The 17,719-nt window shown below is 43.7% G+C and overlaps 1 protein-coding gene across 3 annotated transcripts in view; it reads left to right on the top strand.

Annotated features, from left to right (window-relative positions):
- The window catches only part of TTC24 (tetratricopeptide repeat domain 24), a 118,556-nt gene extending 113,468 nt beyond the window's left edge, over positions 1-5,088 (top strand). For all 3 annotated transcript variants that reach the window (XM_068253536.1, XM_068253535.1, XM_068253534.1), the window contains exon 13: positions 1,588-5,088. In XM_068253536.1, coding sequence (XP_068109637.1) covers positions 1,588-1,690 — 103 coding nt within the window. In that variant the 3' untranslated portion in view covers positions 1,691-5,088. The remainder of the gene's footprint in view (positions 1-1,587) is intronic.
- Positions 5,089-17,719: the final 12,631 nt, after the last annotated feature.

Genomic DNA, 17,719 nt, shown 5'->3' with positions numbered 1-17,719 from the left:
TTTCTTTATTTTTAAAAGCACTTGGTGAATAGAACACCTCAGTCTCCCTGTGCCCTGTACTACTTCCGGGTTGCTATAACCTGGAGTAGTAAGCCTGCGCTGGCCCGGCGGTGCGCGCCCTAGATCGCGCTCCTGTTGCCGGGCACATTCTGCGCATGTGCGTGACGTCATGAGTGACGTCACGCTCATGCGCAGAGAGTGCCCGGCAACGGGAGTGCGATCTAGGACGTGCACCGCCGGGCCAGTGCAGGCATACTACTCCGGGTCATAGCGACCCGGAAGTAGTACAGGGCACAGAGAGATTCGCTCGGCGAACGGTTCGGGCCATCTCTATTGGTGAATAGCAGTTGCTCCATCCAACCATCAAAATAGTGTGCAGCGAGCACGGAGGCTGGACAGCATCTTTGTATTAATAATTTCCGGGAACGTCTTTATAAAAAATAAGGGCCATGGTGAGAATCCCCCATGAAGAGATGGACTAGTCCAAAACCTGTCAGTAATGTCAGATTTCTACTGCCTACTGTAAGTGAAAGCAACATAGGAGAAAAGTAATTTATGGCTCATTTTACTCTGGGAGAAATGCACTTCTTATTTGTATGTGTTTTAAATTTTAAGATTTTGGGGACAGTTCCTCTTTAAGGCTAAACTGTCATAACTGCTCTGGTCTAAAAGGTGAAAAAATGGCAGCTTAGTGACTTGACGTGGCGAATCACTAAATGAGCCACAACACATCAACAGATGAGCACTGCTGTTTATTGTCATCCACCCTCCTCTCTCCATAAAGCAGAACAGGCTGTTCACCTGTAGAACAGTTTGCCTGTTTTGTGATTATTCCTAAAACTGTCTTCCAGAATGATCAGCAATGGTCTTTTACAGATGACGATATCTAAGCATTTGTTTAGATGTTAAAGCAAACCTGAAGTAAAAATAAACTTATGAGATAATTATGTGTTTAATACCAATGGGAAATACAACATTAGAGACATAGAACTGAGTCGCCTATTTAAATTCGCCATTTAAGGGCTTAATTTTTCAAGACTGCATTCTAAACATAAGCGTGTGAGTCTGATGTAAAATCTATTTGCTGAGCTTCAAAACAGACATAATTTTCTTCTCAGTGAGATAAATCTGTTTTGACGTCTATTTACTTTTTAGCAAACCCGGCTGAATTCGACAAGCTGTTCAACAAGCTCATTTGCATAAAACTCAAAGTTTTCTTTAACACTTGCTGCACTAGAAAACAGAAAGGGAATATCTTAGTAGGACTAGTATACTATATGAACCTATGTTTATCTCATCATGTCACATCAGGTACGCTTTAACTCAACTGCAGTCTACAGAAGAAAATATGTTATTTATTGCTGTCTTTGCCCCTGTAGGAGATCTTTACCTCACTTCTTGTTAGGATAGTAAGTAAGGGAAATTTAACTAGATTGAGGCACAAAATAAATAAAAAAAACTTTTCCAAATGTGAAATATTTTACTTGGTAATGAAACTTTAATTTTTTGTATTAACCTTTAAAATAGTATCCTAAGAAAATAAAGTTTATGATGTCTTGTTTAAAAAAAAGTTCTGTATGTTTTCAGGAGATCAAGTGAGCCCTTGAACTCTCTTCACATCCCTAAAGTTGAGTCTCAGGAACAGTCCAGAAAATCACGTTTTCAATCCCGAATGTGTCACATTATGTGAGGAATCTATGCAGCCTGCTATTGACTGGAAATCAAACACCTTTAAGAATCGCAGCACCGTTTTTCCCGCCAAAATTACTAGCCTTTGAGAAGAAAAAGACATGGCCAGTGTTTGTTCAAAAGAACATTTGAATGCTTTGGAGTAAACTTATCTGTCTAATATGCAGTGGCGTAGCAATAGGGGATGCAGAGGTTTACGACCACATCGGGGCCCTTGGGCCAGAGGGGTCTTTCCTCAACTACAGTATTAGCTCTCTATTGATCCTGTGCTGGTAATAATTACTTCTGTAGATGGTTTGAATAGTAGTAATCATTAACAAACAGTTCCTCATTATCTCCTTGTACCTCTGACACTGCGGTTATCCTTGCAAGGTTTTGGTGCACCATATGAATTGTTATGTATAGAGTGCTTGGGGGCCCAATGTAAATCTTACACTGGGGCCCATAGCTCCTTTGCTACGCCTTTGCCAATATGCATTAACTGAAGAACTTGGTGATTACAGGTGTATATTGGATAGCTATCGGTTCCAAGTAAAAACACTCCTGGACATAAAAATAGGAGGAAGTATGATGTTTAATGGGAGGGAAGTGTGGGAGCATGCTTTCTCCCATTGTCATCACTGTAGGATAGCAGATGGAATGCTAGGTAGTTAAGTGAACCAGAGATGAGAGTGACTTGGAGGCTGTCATATTTATTTTCTTTTAAGTACTAAAAGTTGCTTGGCTGTCCTGCTGATCCTTTGCCTTTAACACTTTCAGCCATAGACCCTGAACAAGCATATGCAGATCAGGTGTTCCTCACATTATTGTCAGAACTGACAAGATTAGCTGAATGCTTGTTTCTGGTGTAATTCAGACACTACTGCAGCCAAATAGATCAGCAAGGCTGCCAGGCAACTGGTATTGTTTAAAAGGAAATAAATATGGCAGCCTCCATATCACTTTCACCTCAGGCAAAAATAAATTTTCCTGCATTAAAATAGCTGCCCAAACAGCGTGGAGAAGGAAGGAGACCAGCCATTGTTCGCCTCCTCCTATTTATTTCTGCTTTATAAACAGAAGGATGTGGCAAAATGAGTAAAAAGTGCAATAAAACAATGAAAAGTCCATTTTGCCTTTTTATCAAACTTTTATAAATAGGCCCATTTGTTTTGCCTGTATTATTTCTTTGCATGAATTTAAACATACTTGACCTACCTTTCCTGTGTCAAAAATGATACACTTTTCTCAGTCAGAACCTTTCAATTATGCATGCTAGGCTAATTCCTGACAAAGTACTAGGAAAGCTGACCAGACTGACAGCATTAAGAATGTTAAAAAAACAAACCTTTTGCTGCTGATGACCATACCTCCCAACTTCTGGAGCTAGGAAAAAGGTACACTAAGTATAACATTAGCCATGCCCCAAATGTACATGTGTCACACCCCTACCTGCCCTACACAGTTCCCTGGTGTCTAGTGGTCCTCCCTCCCCTATACAATTTCGTGGTGTCTAGTGGTCCCAGAATGTTCCTCCCTGGAAGAAATGGGCTTTCCTTCCTGCTTCTTCCAGAGCCCCTACCACACATACACACACACATCATGGGAGCCACACGTGGTCCCAGCTACGAATTTTGGCTATACAGCCTGCATGAGTGACAAGAGTTTACAGAAGCTTGGAAGTCTTTTTTTTTTTTTTTACTTGTCCCCGCTATTCTCTTTAACATAGCTACCAAATTTGGTGACGGTAGCCTGTATGGGTGCTTTGCTATTGACCGCTTAATTTAGTAAGTAAACGGTAGAATTCTGTGGAAATCCGAATTCCGCATTGCAATTTTTTAAAATTGAAATGTTCTGATGCAAAACTCCAAATTCTGAATGCTAGGGAATTCGATTGTTCATCACTACTGTCTGGTCAGCACGTTCCTCCTCCGGGCGACACCTGGTGAGGTGACGATGCAGCAGACCATGCCACTTACTTTACAAAACCAGAAATAGCGCTTCAAGGCCTAATTGTCCTTGCTACCACTAGTAAAACTGAATAAGGACCGTCATAAAGTCTCTTGTAATCTTCACAATTCCAGCAGCAACTTTCCAAGTGGCCAACACGTTATATGCAAAACATGAAGACAAAAGAATCCAATAGCGTAACTCTGTATGTCAGCTAGCACCTAGGTTCTCAACGTGCGGTACGCGTACCCCAGGGGGTACTTCTGATGGTTCCAGGGGGTACTCAGACTTGCTATACTTAACCAAGAATAACAAATTTAGAGTTTTAGAAAATGATAAATCCCATTTAAACAACACCAAATTAGTATTTTAGCTAAATAAAAGCAATAGTAAATGCTTGGAAATTGTTTAGAACCAATTATCATGTAATATGATACATACATACATTTGTCAAGGGGTACTTGCGATAATGTTTACTATGCTAGGGGGTACTTGACGAGTGCAGGGTTTTAAAAGGGGTACATACTAATAAAATGTTGAGAAACACTGAGCTAGCACACTACCACCTTCCCTCGTACGTCGTCAGTATTAAATATAACACCCACAGTGAGTCGGACACCACCACACTGCCCGCCCTCACCCAGCTGTTCTCCTAATGTATCCGGAGGTAAGATTCATAAGCCTTGTGGGGTATAATGCTTCCAGTATCAATCACAGTGGATCCAGCACTAAAACTAAAACATACTCCTCATAGCGTAAAACTGCTTTACTTTAATAAAATAGGATTAAAATTTGCACTCACAAGCAGAGTAGCATAAAAGCGCATATAACAGAGCTGAGGTTCCCAGTGGCCGCTCGTGTCAATACCGCCTCAGGCTCTCCGATTTCCCCGCTGCTCCAGTCCACTTCCCGTCCTAAGGCTGATCGCATCTGACATATAGACTATAGACATATGCCCAAGTGCAGGTTTTTTATTGCGGCCCCCTTCCCCCCATCCCCCCAACATATGTTTAATAATCACATAATACAAACAACCAAAACTGGTTCTCCATGAACAGCCACTGTGTAAAAGAGTTGTAGGGAGAGGAAAAGAAATGGTTTGTCGATGATAATCACTACTCAAATTATATATAATATATATAATTATATAAAGGAATTCAGTACCAATAAAGCAGCAATAAAGTGTTATTGCAGTGATTAGAGGGGACCTTTTAAGTCCAGGGGCATGGTAACAACCTCTGCATTTCTTATTGCTATGTCTCTGATTTTGAGGTATTAATTACAAAACATTATTCTTACTCAGTGCCTAATCCAAGGAAAAATGTATCTGATATAACGGTAATTTGTGTCTGGATTTCTAATACAATTTATTTGGTTTGATAGGAAATTGCTTATATGTGTCACTATTCAACCTGAGAGGAGAAAACTGGACTTTAGTGTTTATTACTGTCACATAGTCACTGTATACAACTCAAGTGCAATTATCACAAAAATGTAAATATTACATATGTAGATAAGCTTTTTTGTAAGGTAAAAATAAAACGTATTCTATTGCGTGTGGTCTGACTGGTATTAGTCATGGAGAGAATCCCAAGATAGGGGCGTAACTAGACTTAAAGAGAACACGAGGTGGGTTCCAAGAATCCAATTAGCATACAGAGGCTGATTCTGCATACAATGACCAGCCTCTGTTGCTATACTGTTTCCCCCCAGCCCCCCTCTGCGCTCTGCTGTCCCCCATAAATCAATTGCCGTGCTGGTGACACACAGCGTGTCACCAGCCGGCTGTTTACATGTGAAGTGTCAGTCTGCCGCTCCCCCACCTCCTCCATAGCGCTGGTACCCGCCCGCGTCCCTTCCCTCCAATCAGCGGGGAGGGGAGGGAAGGGACGCGGGCAGGGACCGGCGCTATGGAAGATACGAGGGAGCTGCAGACTGACACTTCACATGTAAACAGCTGTCGCCAGCACGGCGATTGATTTATGGGGCATAGCAGAGAGCAGGGGGGAGACTGGGGGTGACATTATAGCAACAGAGGCTGGGTATTATATGCAGACCCAGCCTCTGTATGCTAATTGGATTCTTAGAACCCACCTCGGGTTCTCTTTAATAGAGCCCCCTGCAAAAATGATAACATGGGGCCACCGTGGTCCCAACCCCATGCAGGTCACATGATCGGGAGCCGACGAATAACAGCAGAGAGTGTTTTGCTGTGAAGCAGCATCTGGAAGAAGGAACAAATTACACACACTCCTGCACATGGTTTTTGTGAGTGAACAGGGAGATTTTTTTGCTAATTGGCTGCACTTGCATTTGGGGAGATACTCAAGTTTAAATATGATTTTCTAGGGTGTACAGCAATCTATGATTTTCTAGGGTGTACAGCAATCTATATATAATATATATAAGCTTGCCTGTCACTTGACAGGCAGCCTACAGGGCCAATCAAAGTGCAGGAATCTTGTACTTTGAAGCTACTGGACCCGCCGGGCTCCGGGCGGTTTCAGTGGAGCGCTCGTTAAGAGTAACGAAGCGACCTTTACAATACGCACAGCATAATTTCACTGTGCACGCTATGGCTGCATAGCGTGCGCAGGAAATTATAACTATCTACACTCATTAAGCTGCACTGCTGTAGCAGCACAGCTTTGTGAATCAAGCCCTATGTGATTTAAACCAAATTATCACGATAACACTTACAGAAAACGTATTTTTAGAATAAAAAAAAACATAGGGTTATATTCACAGTGGGGCACTGCAGTGTGACATAACGGCCGCATTGTAATGCAAAACGTTGCACAGCATTGCACCAGCTATGCAAAATTCACAGTGCGCATGATCTTTTAAACTATACGCTGAAAAACTGAGGCATTTAACTTCCCATAGCAATGCATTGTGAAAAAGCTTTCACTTAAAACGCACTTAAAACGCAAAAAGTTAAAGGACTCCTCACCTTGGGTATAAATCGACAACAAGTCGGCCAGCTGGTGCTCAGTGTCCTGCAGGCACACCACACCTGCATTCCAATAGACCACAAAACGAAAAAAGAAGACACGGCACTCAGGAGCTGTGTGCAGCAAAAAGCTGTATTGAAGCAGACAAATACACTACGTTTCGGGCGGAACCCTTCCTCAGATGTACCGCCCCCAATCAACCTAGGTAATTTATACCCACCCCCAGGAAGTGACAATATTTAAATTAGAAGAACAATCAATCAGGGAACTACACACCCAGTGTCTACCCTGAAAAGGCTGATTCCAGCTACCCTGAAAACTATACAAGTGTATAGTTTAACAAATCTTGTTACATCAATAATACATAATTAACCACAAATAAAGGAGAAAAGGGGACTTATCAATTAGGCGTAACAAGTCCATTATTCCTCTGTAGAGTAGAGTCCCCCTTAAAACGATTTTTGAGCGTTCGTAATTAGCACTTTTTAGCATTGTAATCGCAATCCCTCTAGAATCGTGATAAAATGCTGCATGCACTGCGGTTCGCGATCAGCGCTAATCGCAAATCGCCGGCGAATACGGCAGTGAGATCACTGCCATATAGTGCTAGCGACCGCCGGGGATTCGTCGATTAGCAGTAATCACACGCTAATTGCCCCAGTGTGAATGGGGCCTTACCCTCATGCAGATTTATTGCAGGATTTCTATCGGCTGCAACAAATAAATGTTTTTCTGTAAAGGTTATTATGATGTTGCTTATCTTTTAGAGCAGAAAGGAGTTCTGAGTTCAGGTCCACTTTAAGCACATTCAAATATTAATAAATGGCCGTTTGTAAAACTGAAATCATCACAAACATATGGTAGCTTTTGTAAGCTTCTGTAATAATAATGATCAATTTAAAATACAATACTGCACAAATAACATTTGTAAAGTGCTTTTCACCCATAGTATTCAAAGCGCATAGATATGTCTCAGATCAATACAGGGTTACAAGCTGGACTGTGTCACAGAGGATATACCGGTAGTCGGGTGTTCTTAAATGCCAGACTTAAAGGGATACTGTAGGGGGGTCAGGGGAAAATGAGTTGAACTTACCCAGGGCTTTTAAAGGGACTCCGAGCTCTGAAAAAAAAGGTAAGTTGTACTCACCAGGGGCTTTTTCCAGCCCAGTGCTGGTCGGGAGGTCCCACGCCGGCGTCCTGGCTCCTCTCCTTCTCCCCGCTCCGGAATGGCTGGCAGGCCGCAGCTCGGGCGACACTCTCCCGAGTGTCGGGCTGCTTCTTCCGTATATGACGGGGATTACGTCACACGCCGGCCGCCTCGCGTCATCACGGCGGCCGGCGTGAAAGTACTGCGCATGCGCGCTTTGTTCGCGCATGCGCAGTACTTTCACGCCGGCCGCCGTGATGACGCGAGGCGGCCAGCGTGTGACGTAATCCGCGTCATATGCGGAAGAAGCAGCCCGACACTCGGGAGAGTGTCGCCCGGGCTGCGGCCTGCCAGCCATTCGGGAGCGGGGAGAAGGAGAGGAGCCAGGACGGCGGCGTGGGACCTCCCGACCAGCACTGGGCTGGAAAAAGCCCCTGGTGAGTACAACTTACCTTTTTTTTCAGAGCTCGGAGTCCCTTTAATGGTCCCCCGCAGACATCCTGTGCCCGCGCAGCCACTCACCGATGTTCCAGCCCCGCCTCCAGTTCACTTCTGGAATTTCAAACTGCACAGACCATACTGGGCCTGCGCAGTTTGCTCCTGGTGACATCAGCGGGATCGAGGACACGGCAACGCAGGCGCAGTGGTTTTCAGACTTTAAAGTCTGAAATTCTAGAAGTGAACCGGAGGTGGGGCCGGAGCATCAGTGAGAGGCTGCACGGGCACAGGATGTCTGTGGGGGAACATTAGAAGCCCCGGGTAAGTTCAACTCATTTTCCCCCGACCCCCCTACAGTATCCCTTTAAAGAGAAACCGTAACCAAAAATTGAACTTCATCCCAATCAGTAGCTGATATCCCCTTTCCCATAAGAAATCTTTTCCTTTTCACAAACAGATCATCTGTAAGGATGATATTGTGGTGAAACCCCTCCCACAGTGTGATGTCAGGACCATGGTTCTGACATCACACTGTGGGAGCCTTGTTGCATTGTGGGAAATAACAGCTGTTTACAGCTATTTCCAACTGCCAAAAAAGCAAGCAGCATCTCCTTTCACAGACAACACCTGCCAGCTGCCAGCAGTAAAGATGTCGCCATGCGATAAATGTCAGAATGCAAAACTGGGAGAGGAAAGATTTTACAACGGGCAAACACTGACTAAATCATTTATTTATAATTTTTATTTATAATTTTTTAATATAATTTATTGAAGAAGCAAAAATAGTTCCATCTTTCATATCAATTCCAATATAACCTATCATCATATTCTCTTCTTCCATTTTCAAAATTATAAAATACATACAAAAGAAAGAAATACTACCCTCTATTCTCCTCAATCTTCCAATCAACACTCTTGCAAATAATTCAGCATCATTAGGATTTCTCCTTCAAAGATCTCCCCCACCAATTACCATCCAAAGTATTGAAAAAGTACAAAAATTATGATTACAGGAGGCGCCCTCCCCTACATCTCCACCATATCTTCATACTCCCCATTTAACATTAAATGCTTCTAATCTGGCCTGCTGCAAAGCAATCTGATTCTCCATGCTCTTCACCTTATTAACCCTCTCAACCCATTCTTTCAGGGTTGGAGAACTCTGGCATCTCCACTTAACCAGGATTAAACTTTTAGCCGCAATCAGGAGCTGAGGAACACAATGGCCTCAATTCACTAAGATCATGCTGGAGATAATAAGGCAAGAGAAAACGTACCTCCACACAGTGAGAGAGTTATCTTATCTCTTCATTCCTTAAGTTACCTCCTCTGTAGTTAATTTACCTCCTCTGTAGTTAAGTTACCTCCTCTGTAGTTATTTTCACATGCAGTTCATTAACAACCTGTCTTTAATTCTGGAGTTATTTTAAGGATTGAAGAGTTAACTTAAAGACAGAAGAGTTAACGTTCGGTTTGCCTGAGGTAAAATGTTTCCTGAATACTACATGCCTTGTCACCATGGTGATAACTATAGAACGTTATTAAAGACAGGAGATAAGCTTAGTGAATTGAGGCCATTATCGCTTGTATTTACCAATAGACATAGATGTTCCATGCAGCAATACCTTTACTGGGTCCCAATCTCCACACTCTTCCCATAATTCCTTAATACAATCCATCACACCCTTCCAAAAACCCGATATTACTGGGCACTCCCACACTAAATGCATTAAAGACCCCTTTGCTCCACACCCCCTCCAACATCTATCACTCACCTCCTGAAACATTGTAGCCAACCTATCCGGTGTTCTATACCATCTTGTCAATAATTTAATTCAACTCTTTATATAAAAATTATATCAGATGCATGGGAGGAGCCCCCTTCACAAAAAAATTCTCAAATTCTGAAAGTTCATTACAAATGGAAAGATTTCTCCCCTTCTCCGCCAAAAAGTGTTTTAAATGAGTATGTCTCCAAAAATCTAATGGAAATTGCCCATTTTCCTCACGCAACCGGATCAAAGTTTTAATTTCTCCATTATTCATAATATCTCTTAACATTACACCTCCCCTTTCACCCCATGATCCAAAAAAAAAAAAAAAAAACTTTCTTTGCCTGGCAGAAAAAAGGAGAATCCCCCAAGGGAGTCATCAAGGAAATTCCCACAGACCAACCCCCCTTTTTATTAACAACATCCCACACCTTAAATACATTTTTAATCCACAATGGTATCCATCTTGGTAGATCTCTAATCCTCCCCAGAAGCCAAAAAACTTTTGCCAAATCCAATCCAACCAATTTATTTTCAATATCTACCCATGTCTTACCTCCACCCACATACGTCTAATCAAAAAGTCTTACCATTACACAAGCTCTATAATAAAGTTTCAGATCAGGGAAGCCCCAAATCCCCCTTTTCTTTAGGATGTACCAAAATCTCATATGCTAATCTTGAGGGCTTATTCTGCCAAACAAACCTAATAAGGATTGATTTAAAGAGTAACTGTCAGGCTGCAGAAGCTAATTTAAACCTCTATTCTCCTGTGTTAAACAGTTTAGAAGGAAGCCCAAAAGCCATTAGTGAAGATAAAAATCTCAGTTACCTTTGATGTGTGCTTATCAGTAAGGCTGTTAAAACCCAAGAGGACGCAAGCCGCATACTATACTGCAAAGCATTCTGGGGCCCTCCCCTCGGCTGCTAATGAGACGTTACAGCAGCTTGTAATCAGTCCAGCGCGTAGCACTGATAAATCTCCGGGCAGAGTACACTGCAGGAGTCCGCTATTGTTCCTAGCCACATGGCTCATTAATATTCACTGCACACTGTGTTGTTCAAGTACGAGCTTATCTGTGATCAGGAAGCAGGCAGGACATGACGACACATTTGACAGAAAAACATGGAGCCTGCCATGAGCTGTCAGGAGCATCTATCTCTGCATATACTATATACAAATTCTGTGAAATCCAAACGTGGACAGTGAAATGCATATGTAATGTAAGTACAGCCATCTTTAGCTACTGATATATGTGTTTATTTTCTCTGAGACCTTATACCTAACAGCTCCTCTTTAAGAGACCTGGAAAAAGCTGCAGGCACACAAATTGGAATCATGGACATACAGAACACCAACCTAGGCAAAATGTTCATTTTAATAATATCTATACACCAAAACCATGAACAACCACTACCATTCCATCCCTCCAAATCTTTTTTAATTTTACTTAATAATGGAAGATAATTAAGGGAGTATAGCCTCGATAGATCACTTGGTAACATTATTCCCAAATATTTAATAGCCTCTTTCCTAAAAGGAAACGGAAAATTACTTTCTACCAACTTCACAACTCCTGGTGTCAATGACACATTCAGTGCTTCAGACTGTCATATTAATCTTGAAATTTGGAAAAAAAAAAACATATCTCTCAATTTCCTTAACCAAATTCGGCAAAGACACCAGAGGTTCAGAAATATAAAACAAAATATCATCCGCAAAAGCCGATATCTTATGCTCCTCATCTCCAACTCTAAAGCCCCATCTACACCATGGGACATTGTAGCGATCCAGCGGCTCGATTAGCCGCCGGATCGCCTCTTCCGCGTGCCGCGCGTGCGCCGCATTCGATTCCCCGCTCGTGCCCGCTCGTCCCCGCCGGCGCCGCTTATCTCCCGCACGATTCCCTGCCATTGTCCCCTCGCGGGGATTGAGCAGGGAATCGGCGGTGCGGAGATCCGTCCTGTCGGATCTTATCAATCGAGCCGCATCAGCGGCTCGATTGATAAGGAGCATCCCGGCCGCATCTACGCGTGTAGATGCGGCTTAACTCCATGGATATTTCCAGACCTCCTAACAATACACAAAAAAACTTCCAAGGTCAAAATAAAAATAACCAGTGACATGGGACACCCCTGTCTCGTTCCATTCGACAAGGAGAAGGCATCCGACAGGGCACCATTTGCTCTAACCCTTGCACTTGGACTAGAGTACAGCACACCCACCCAATTTAACATGTTCTCTCCTAATCCTATAAATCTTAAAGTACCGTATATACTCGCAAGCAAGCCGAATTTTTCACCCCCCAAAAGTGGCCCAAAAGTTGGGGGTCGGCTTGCTTGCGAGTCATGGGTAGGTGGGTGGGTAGGTGGTGCCCCTGTCCGCTCCCCCCGCGGCCGCCGCTGCTATTACCTTAGGCGGCGCCGCTTCCTCTATCCCCGTCCTGCTCCGATAACTAACTAATTCACAGCAGCGCGCCCCCCGCTGCTGTGATGACGGAGGAAACCATAGAGAGCGGTTCCCATAGTAACGGCATCGCCGCTACAGGAAGACGCTCTCTATGGTTTCCTCCGTCATCACAACAGCGAGGGGCGCGCTGCTGTGAATTAGTTACCGGAGCAGGACGGGGATAGAGGAAGCGGCGCCGCCTAAGGTAATAGCAGCGGCGGCCGCGTGGGGAGCGGGGAGGGGCACTAAATACCTACCCACCCACCTACCCATACTGGCACTATGTTAGCTATACTGGGGCACTATGCTAGCTATACTGGGGCACTATACTAGCTATACTGGGCACTATACTAGCTATACTGAGCACTATACTAGCTATACTGAGCACTATACTAGCTAAACTTGGGCATTATACTCGCTATACTGGGGCACTACCTACCCATACTGGGCACTATACTAGCTATACTGAGCACTATACTAGCTATACTGAGCACTATACTAGCTAAACTGGGGCACTATACTCGCTATACTGGGGCACTACCTACCCATACTGGGCACTATACTAGCTATACTGAGCACTATACTAGCTATACTGGGCACTATACTAGCTATTCTGGGCACTATACTAGCTATACTGGGCACTAACTACCCATACTGGGCACTATACTAGCTATACTGAGCACTATACTAGCTATACTGGGCACTATACTAGCTATTCTGGGCACTATACTAGCTATACTGGGCACTATACTAGCGATACTGGGCACTATACTAGCTATACTGGGACACACTAGGGGAATAAGGCGGCCAGCATTTCCTACCCCCGGCTTATATGGGGGTCAATCATTTTTCCCTGTTTTTTTAGGTGAAAGTTGGGGGGTCGGCTTACATGCGGGTCGGCTTGCTTGCGAGTATATACGGTATACATAATTTAATCCCAATTTACCATCTCGAATGCCTTCTCTGCATCCATCGACAACACAATCATAGGAACTTCCTTAATTAAGGACCACTTAAACAATGCTATCGCCTATGCCACATTATCTCTCCCTTCTCTCCCAGGCACAAACCCAACCTGATCCACTTTAACTATCAATCCCAGCCATGGCTTAATTCTCTCAACTAAATTCAGTAATGATATAGGCCTGTAACTTTGACACAAGGCTGGATCTTTTCCACTCTTATGAATAACTGTTATACGGGCCTCTAACACATCTTTGGGCATTTCTCTACCCTCTTTGAGGGAATTAAAGAATCTACACATAGGACCATCAGGACCAGGTGACTTACCCACCTTCATGGCTTTATCATAGCTAACACCTCCTCCTCACTAATCTCTTTTTCCATTATATCTCCGTTTTCCTGTGATATGAACATTTTTGGGAAGTCCATCCAGTGAAGAATAATATTCCTTAACCCTCTGGGTGATACAATTGCATCGCCCAGGAGGGGGCGCAGCACTTTTTTTTTTAAATTTTTTCTTTTCTAAATCATGTAGCGAGCCCTGGGCTCGCTACATGATAGCCGCTGCGCAGCGGCATCCCCCCACCCACTCCGATCGCCTTCGGCGATCAGAATAAGCAGGAAATCCCGTTCAGAACGGGATTTCCTGCTGGGCTTCCCCGGTCGCCATAGCGACGGGGCGGGATGACGTCATGGACGTCGTGACGTCAGAGGGAGTCACGGTCCACCCCACAGCGCTGCCTGGCACTGATTGGCCAGGCTGCGCAAGGGGTCTGGGGGGGGGGGGGCTGCGCAGCACGGCGGCGAGCGGAAGTTACATGCAGCTAGCAAAGTGCTAGCTGCGTGTAACAAAAAAAAATTATGCAAATCGGCCCACCAGGGCCTGAGAAATCCTCCTGCGCGATATACCCCGAGCTCAGCTCGGGATTATCGCCCAGGAGGTTAAAAACATTCACTATTTTGTGTGCCTGCAGCTCAACCCCCCCCCCCCCCCCCCCTTCATTCTTAATCCTAGGAATATACACACTTTTCCTTTGTCCTTTCAATGCCCTTGCCAGCCACCTTCCACTTTTATTTGCATTTTCAAACCATTTAGCAGAATGAATTCTATTTTTTTTTCCCTCAATCTACTCTCTAATAGCTCTGACAATTTGATCTTTGCCCTGTTCAAACTATCTAGTGCAGGGGTCTCAAACTTGCGGCCCGCGGGCAATTTGCAGCCCTCGATACAATATTTTGTGGCCCACGCCGGCAAAAGCTTCCTTATAGTTCGCTTCAGTACTCCCAAGCAATCCACCGCATCCCCGCCGCTAAACGAGGGCTGCAGAGCCCCCAAATCGCCCGGGGGGCACTTCGCTGGCATTTCCTGGAAGGGGCAGAGCTTTCAGCTTCAGCTCTGCCCCTCCTGACGTCAATCGCGGCGCATCGCGGCCTCTGCCCGCCCCTCTCACTCTTCCTTCACAGAGAGGGGCGGCGATGCGCCGCGATTGACGTCAGGAGGGGCAGAGCTGCCCCTTCCAGGAAATGCCGGCGGATTGCCCCCCGGGCGATTTGGGGACTCTGCAGCCCTCGGGGACACGGCGGATTACTTGTAATGCGAGCACTGAAGCGAACTATAAAATAAAATAGGCAAAATAGTTCGCTTCAGTGTGAATTTGATTTTGCAATAAAAATCAATGCAAGGGATGGGGGGGGGGGAGCGGGATAGAGCTGCTGATTGACTTTTTTGTGAAATCCATTATGCGGCCCAGCCTCATCCTGACTTTGCCTCCTGCGGCCCCCAGGTAAATTGAGTTTGAGACCCCTGATCTAGTGCTTTCCGATCTAATGAACCCTTATGTTATAATTCCAATTTTGCTATTTCTGATAATAATTCTGTAATTTTACCATTATACTCTTTCTTCTTTGGGGGGGGGCTCCCAAGGAAATAAAGACCCCCCCCCCTCACCACCGCATTATGAGCTGACCATACTATGCCCTTGTCCATACCATCCAATTCGTTATCCTCAAAATATTCCACTAATTTTTTTAATCTTATCTTTAACTTCTATATCGTCTAGAAGGTTGCAATTGAGTCTCCAATGCCAATCACGCCTATTTCTAACCCCTAAATCTGAATCAAACCATACAGGAGCATGATCTAAGATGGTTATATTCCCTATACCTGCTCCTTTTACTCTATCCAAAAAATATTGATCCAAAAACAGAATATCTATCCTTGTATATATTTTATGCACATGTGAAAAAAATGAATAATCCTTCACAGAAGGAAAAAGTGCTCTCTGTACATCTACAAGATGAACCCTCTGAAAAATCTTTTAGATAGATTTATTAGCTACTGCTGTAATACTCCTAGAACCAGATGACACATCCATCTAAAGGTGGCCACACACGATACAATAAAATGTTCAGATTTTACGGCAATTCGACAAAAACGATCGGATCTCCCGATATAATCGAACGTTTTTTTTCATTCAACTGAAAAATCAGATCGGATATCCCGTTTTCTTTTATTTTGATCGATCTGGAATGCCAGATATTTTTCTTCAATCTGTCTAAAGATTGTATGGTGTGTGTTAGATTGTCACTTTATTAATATACACACCCTAGCAATTTTGTCAGAGTTTCCAATCATTTTTTATCATAATTGGGGAAACATTGAACATAGGTGTGTGGTACATTGGTCAGATTTTTGAAATGTTACAATCAGTCAGAAAAATTGGTTGCAATTCTTAAATTTAACAGATATTTAAAAAATTGTATGGTGTGTCGCCACCTTAAGGCTCAGAGACCCAATTACAATCTCCTCCAAAAACCAAGCATCCCCCCCTGAACCCCTCAAGTTGTTCAATCACCAATCTAAAAAAATTTAGCGTGTGATTCATTAGGCGCATAGATATTAACCAAAGTATATACTTGGCTCATTAATTGTCCCTTCAAAAAAACAAACCTGCCCATCTCATCACTCTATTTATCCAGAAATACAAACAGACACGTCTTACTCACTGCTATTGCAACTCCTTTAGCCTTTTTAATCGAAGAATTAGAAAAAAAAACACCTAACAAATATGGACAAGGGCAAACCAGGCATCTTATCTCTACAAAAATGAGTTTCCTTCAAAAAAAGTATTTGAGGTCTAAGTCTATGTAATTCCATCCATAATGTTCCTCTTTTAACTGGAGAACCAAGACCCTTAACATTATAGGAGAGAATCCTTAAAGAGAACCCGAGGTGGGTTTGAAGAATATTATCTGCATACAGAGGCTGGATCTGCCTATACAGCCCAGCCTCTGTTGCTATCCCAAACCCCCCTAAGGTCCCCCTGCACTCTGCAATCCCTCATAAATCACAGCCACGCTGCTGACAAACAGCTTGTCAGAGCTGGCTGTGTTTATCTCTATAGTGTCAGTCAGCTGCTCTCCCCGCCTCCTGCAGAACTCCAGTCCCTGCCTGCATCCCTTCCCTCCCTGCTGATTGGAGGGAAGGGACGAGGGCAGGGACCGGAGCTATGCAGGAGGCAGGGGAGCAGCTGAGACTGACACTACAGATGTAAACACAGCCTCACAGCACGGCTGTGATTTATGAGGGATTGCAGAGTGCAGGGGGACCTTAGTGGGGTTTGGGATAGCAACAGAGGCTGGGCTGTATAGGCAGATCCAGCCTCTGTATGCAGATAACATTCTTTAAACACACCTCGGGTTCTCTTTAAATTATCACTCTCCTGAGTCATCAAACATACACTCCATTGATTTCCTAGAGGAGACTAGACGGTGAAAAAAAAATAAAAAAGCAAAAACAGAAACAAAATAATACATTAAAAAAAAAAAAACAATATACCAAAACAAAAAACCCAATTGTCTTCTCAAGACACCCCCCACCAGAGAATGCCATTCTCTTTATCTCCAACCCCATAGATCCCTCTAGGAGATTGGAGAAGGCTCAGCAACTCCCTCCCCCCCACCACCCTCCACCCCCACCAGGAAAACCCCTTTCCAACTTAACCACATTATTACTTAAACAGCCTTTATATATCTGTTGCATTAGTAATCATTCCTCATTTCTTCTGCCATCTATCCTGCTGAGAAAAGGTTACATTAAAACTAGGACTTCTCCAATCCTCAAAGTCAAATAATGATATGCCCAAAGTCTCACAAAACTTTTTTGGATCTCAAAATTGCAGATTTCCCATTCAAGGTAGCACTGAGACTAAAAGGAAACCCCCACTTATATTTTTCTCCTGCTTTCCTTAATCCCTCCAATAGAGATTTTACTGTCCTTCTGATTGATAAAGTCCTCCAAGATAAATCTGGATATAGATCTATTAAGCTTCCATCAAGCTCAACTGAACCCTTTTCTCTGGCTTTAAACATGATT

The sequence above is a fragment of the Hyperolius riggenbachi genome, chromosome 9 (assembly GCF_040937935.1).
Source record: "Hyperolius riggenbachi isolate aHypRig1 chromosome 9, aHypRig1.pri, whole genome shotgun sequence".
Classification (NCBI taxonomy): Eukaryota; Metazoa; Chordata; class Amphibia; order Anura; family Hyperoliidae; genus Hyperolius; species Hyperolius riggenbachi.
This window is presented reverse-complemented; position numbering and strand designations above follow the sequence as displayed.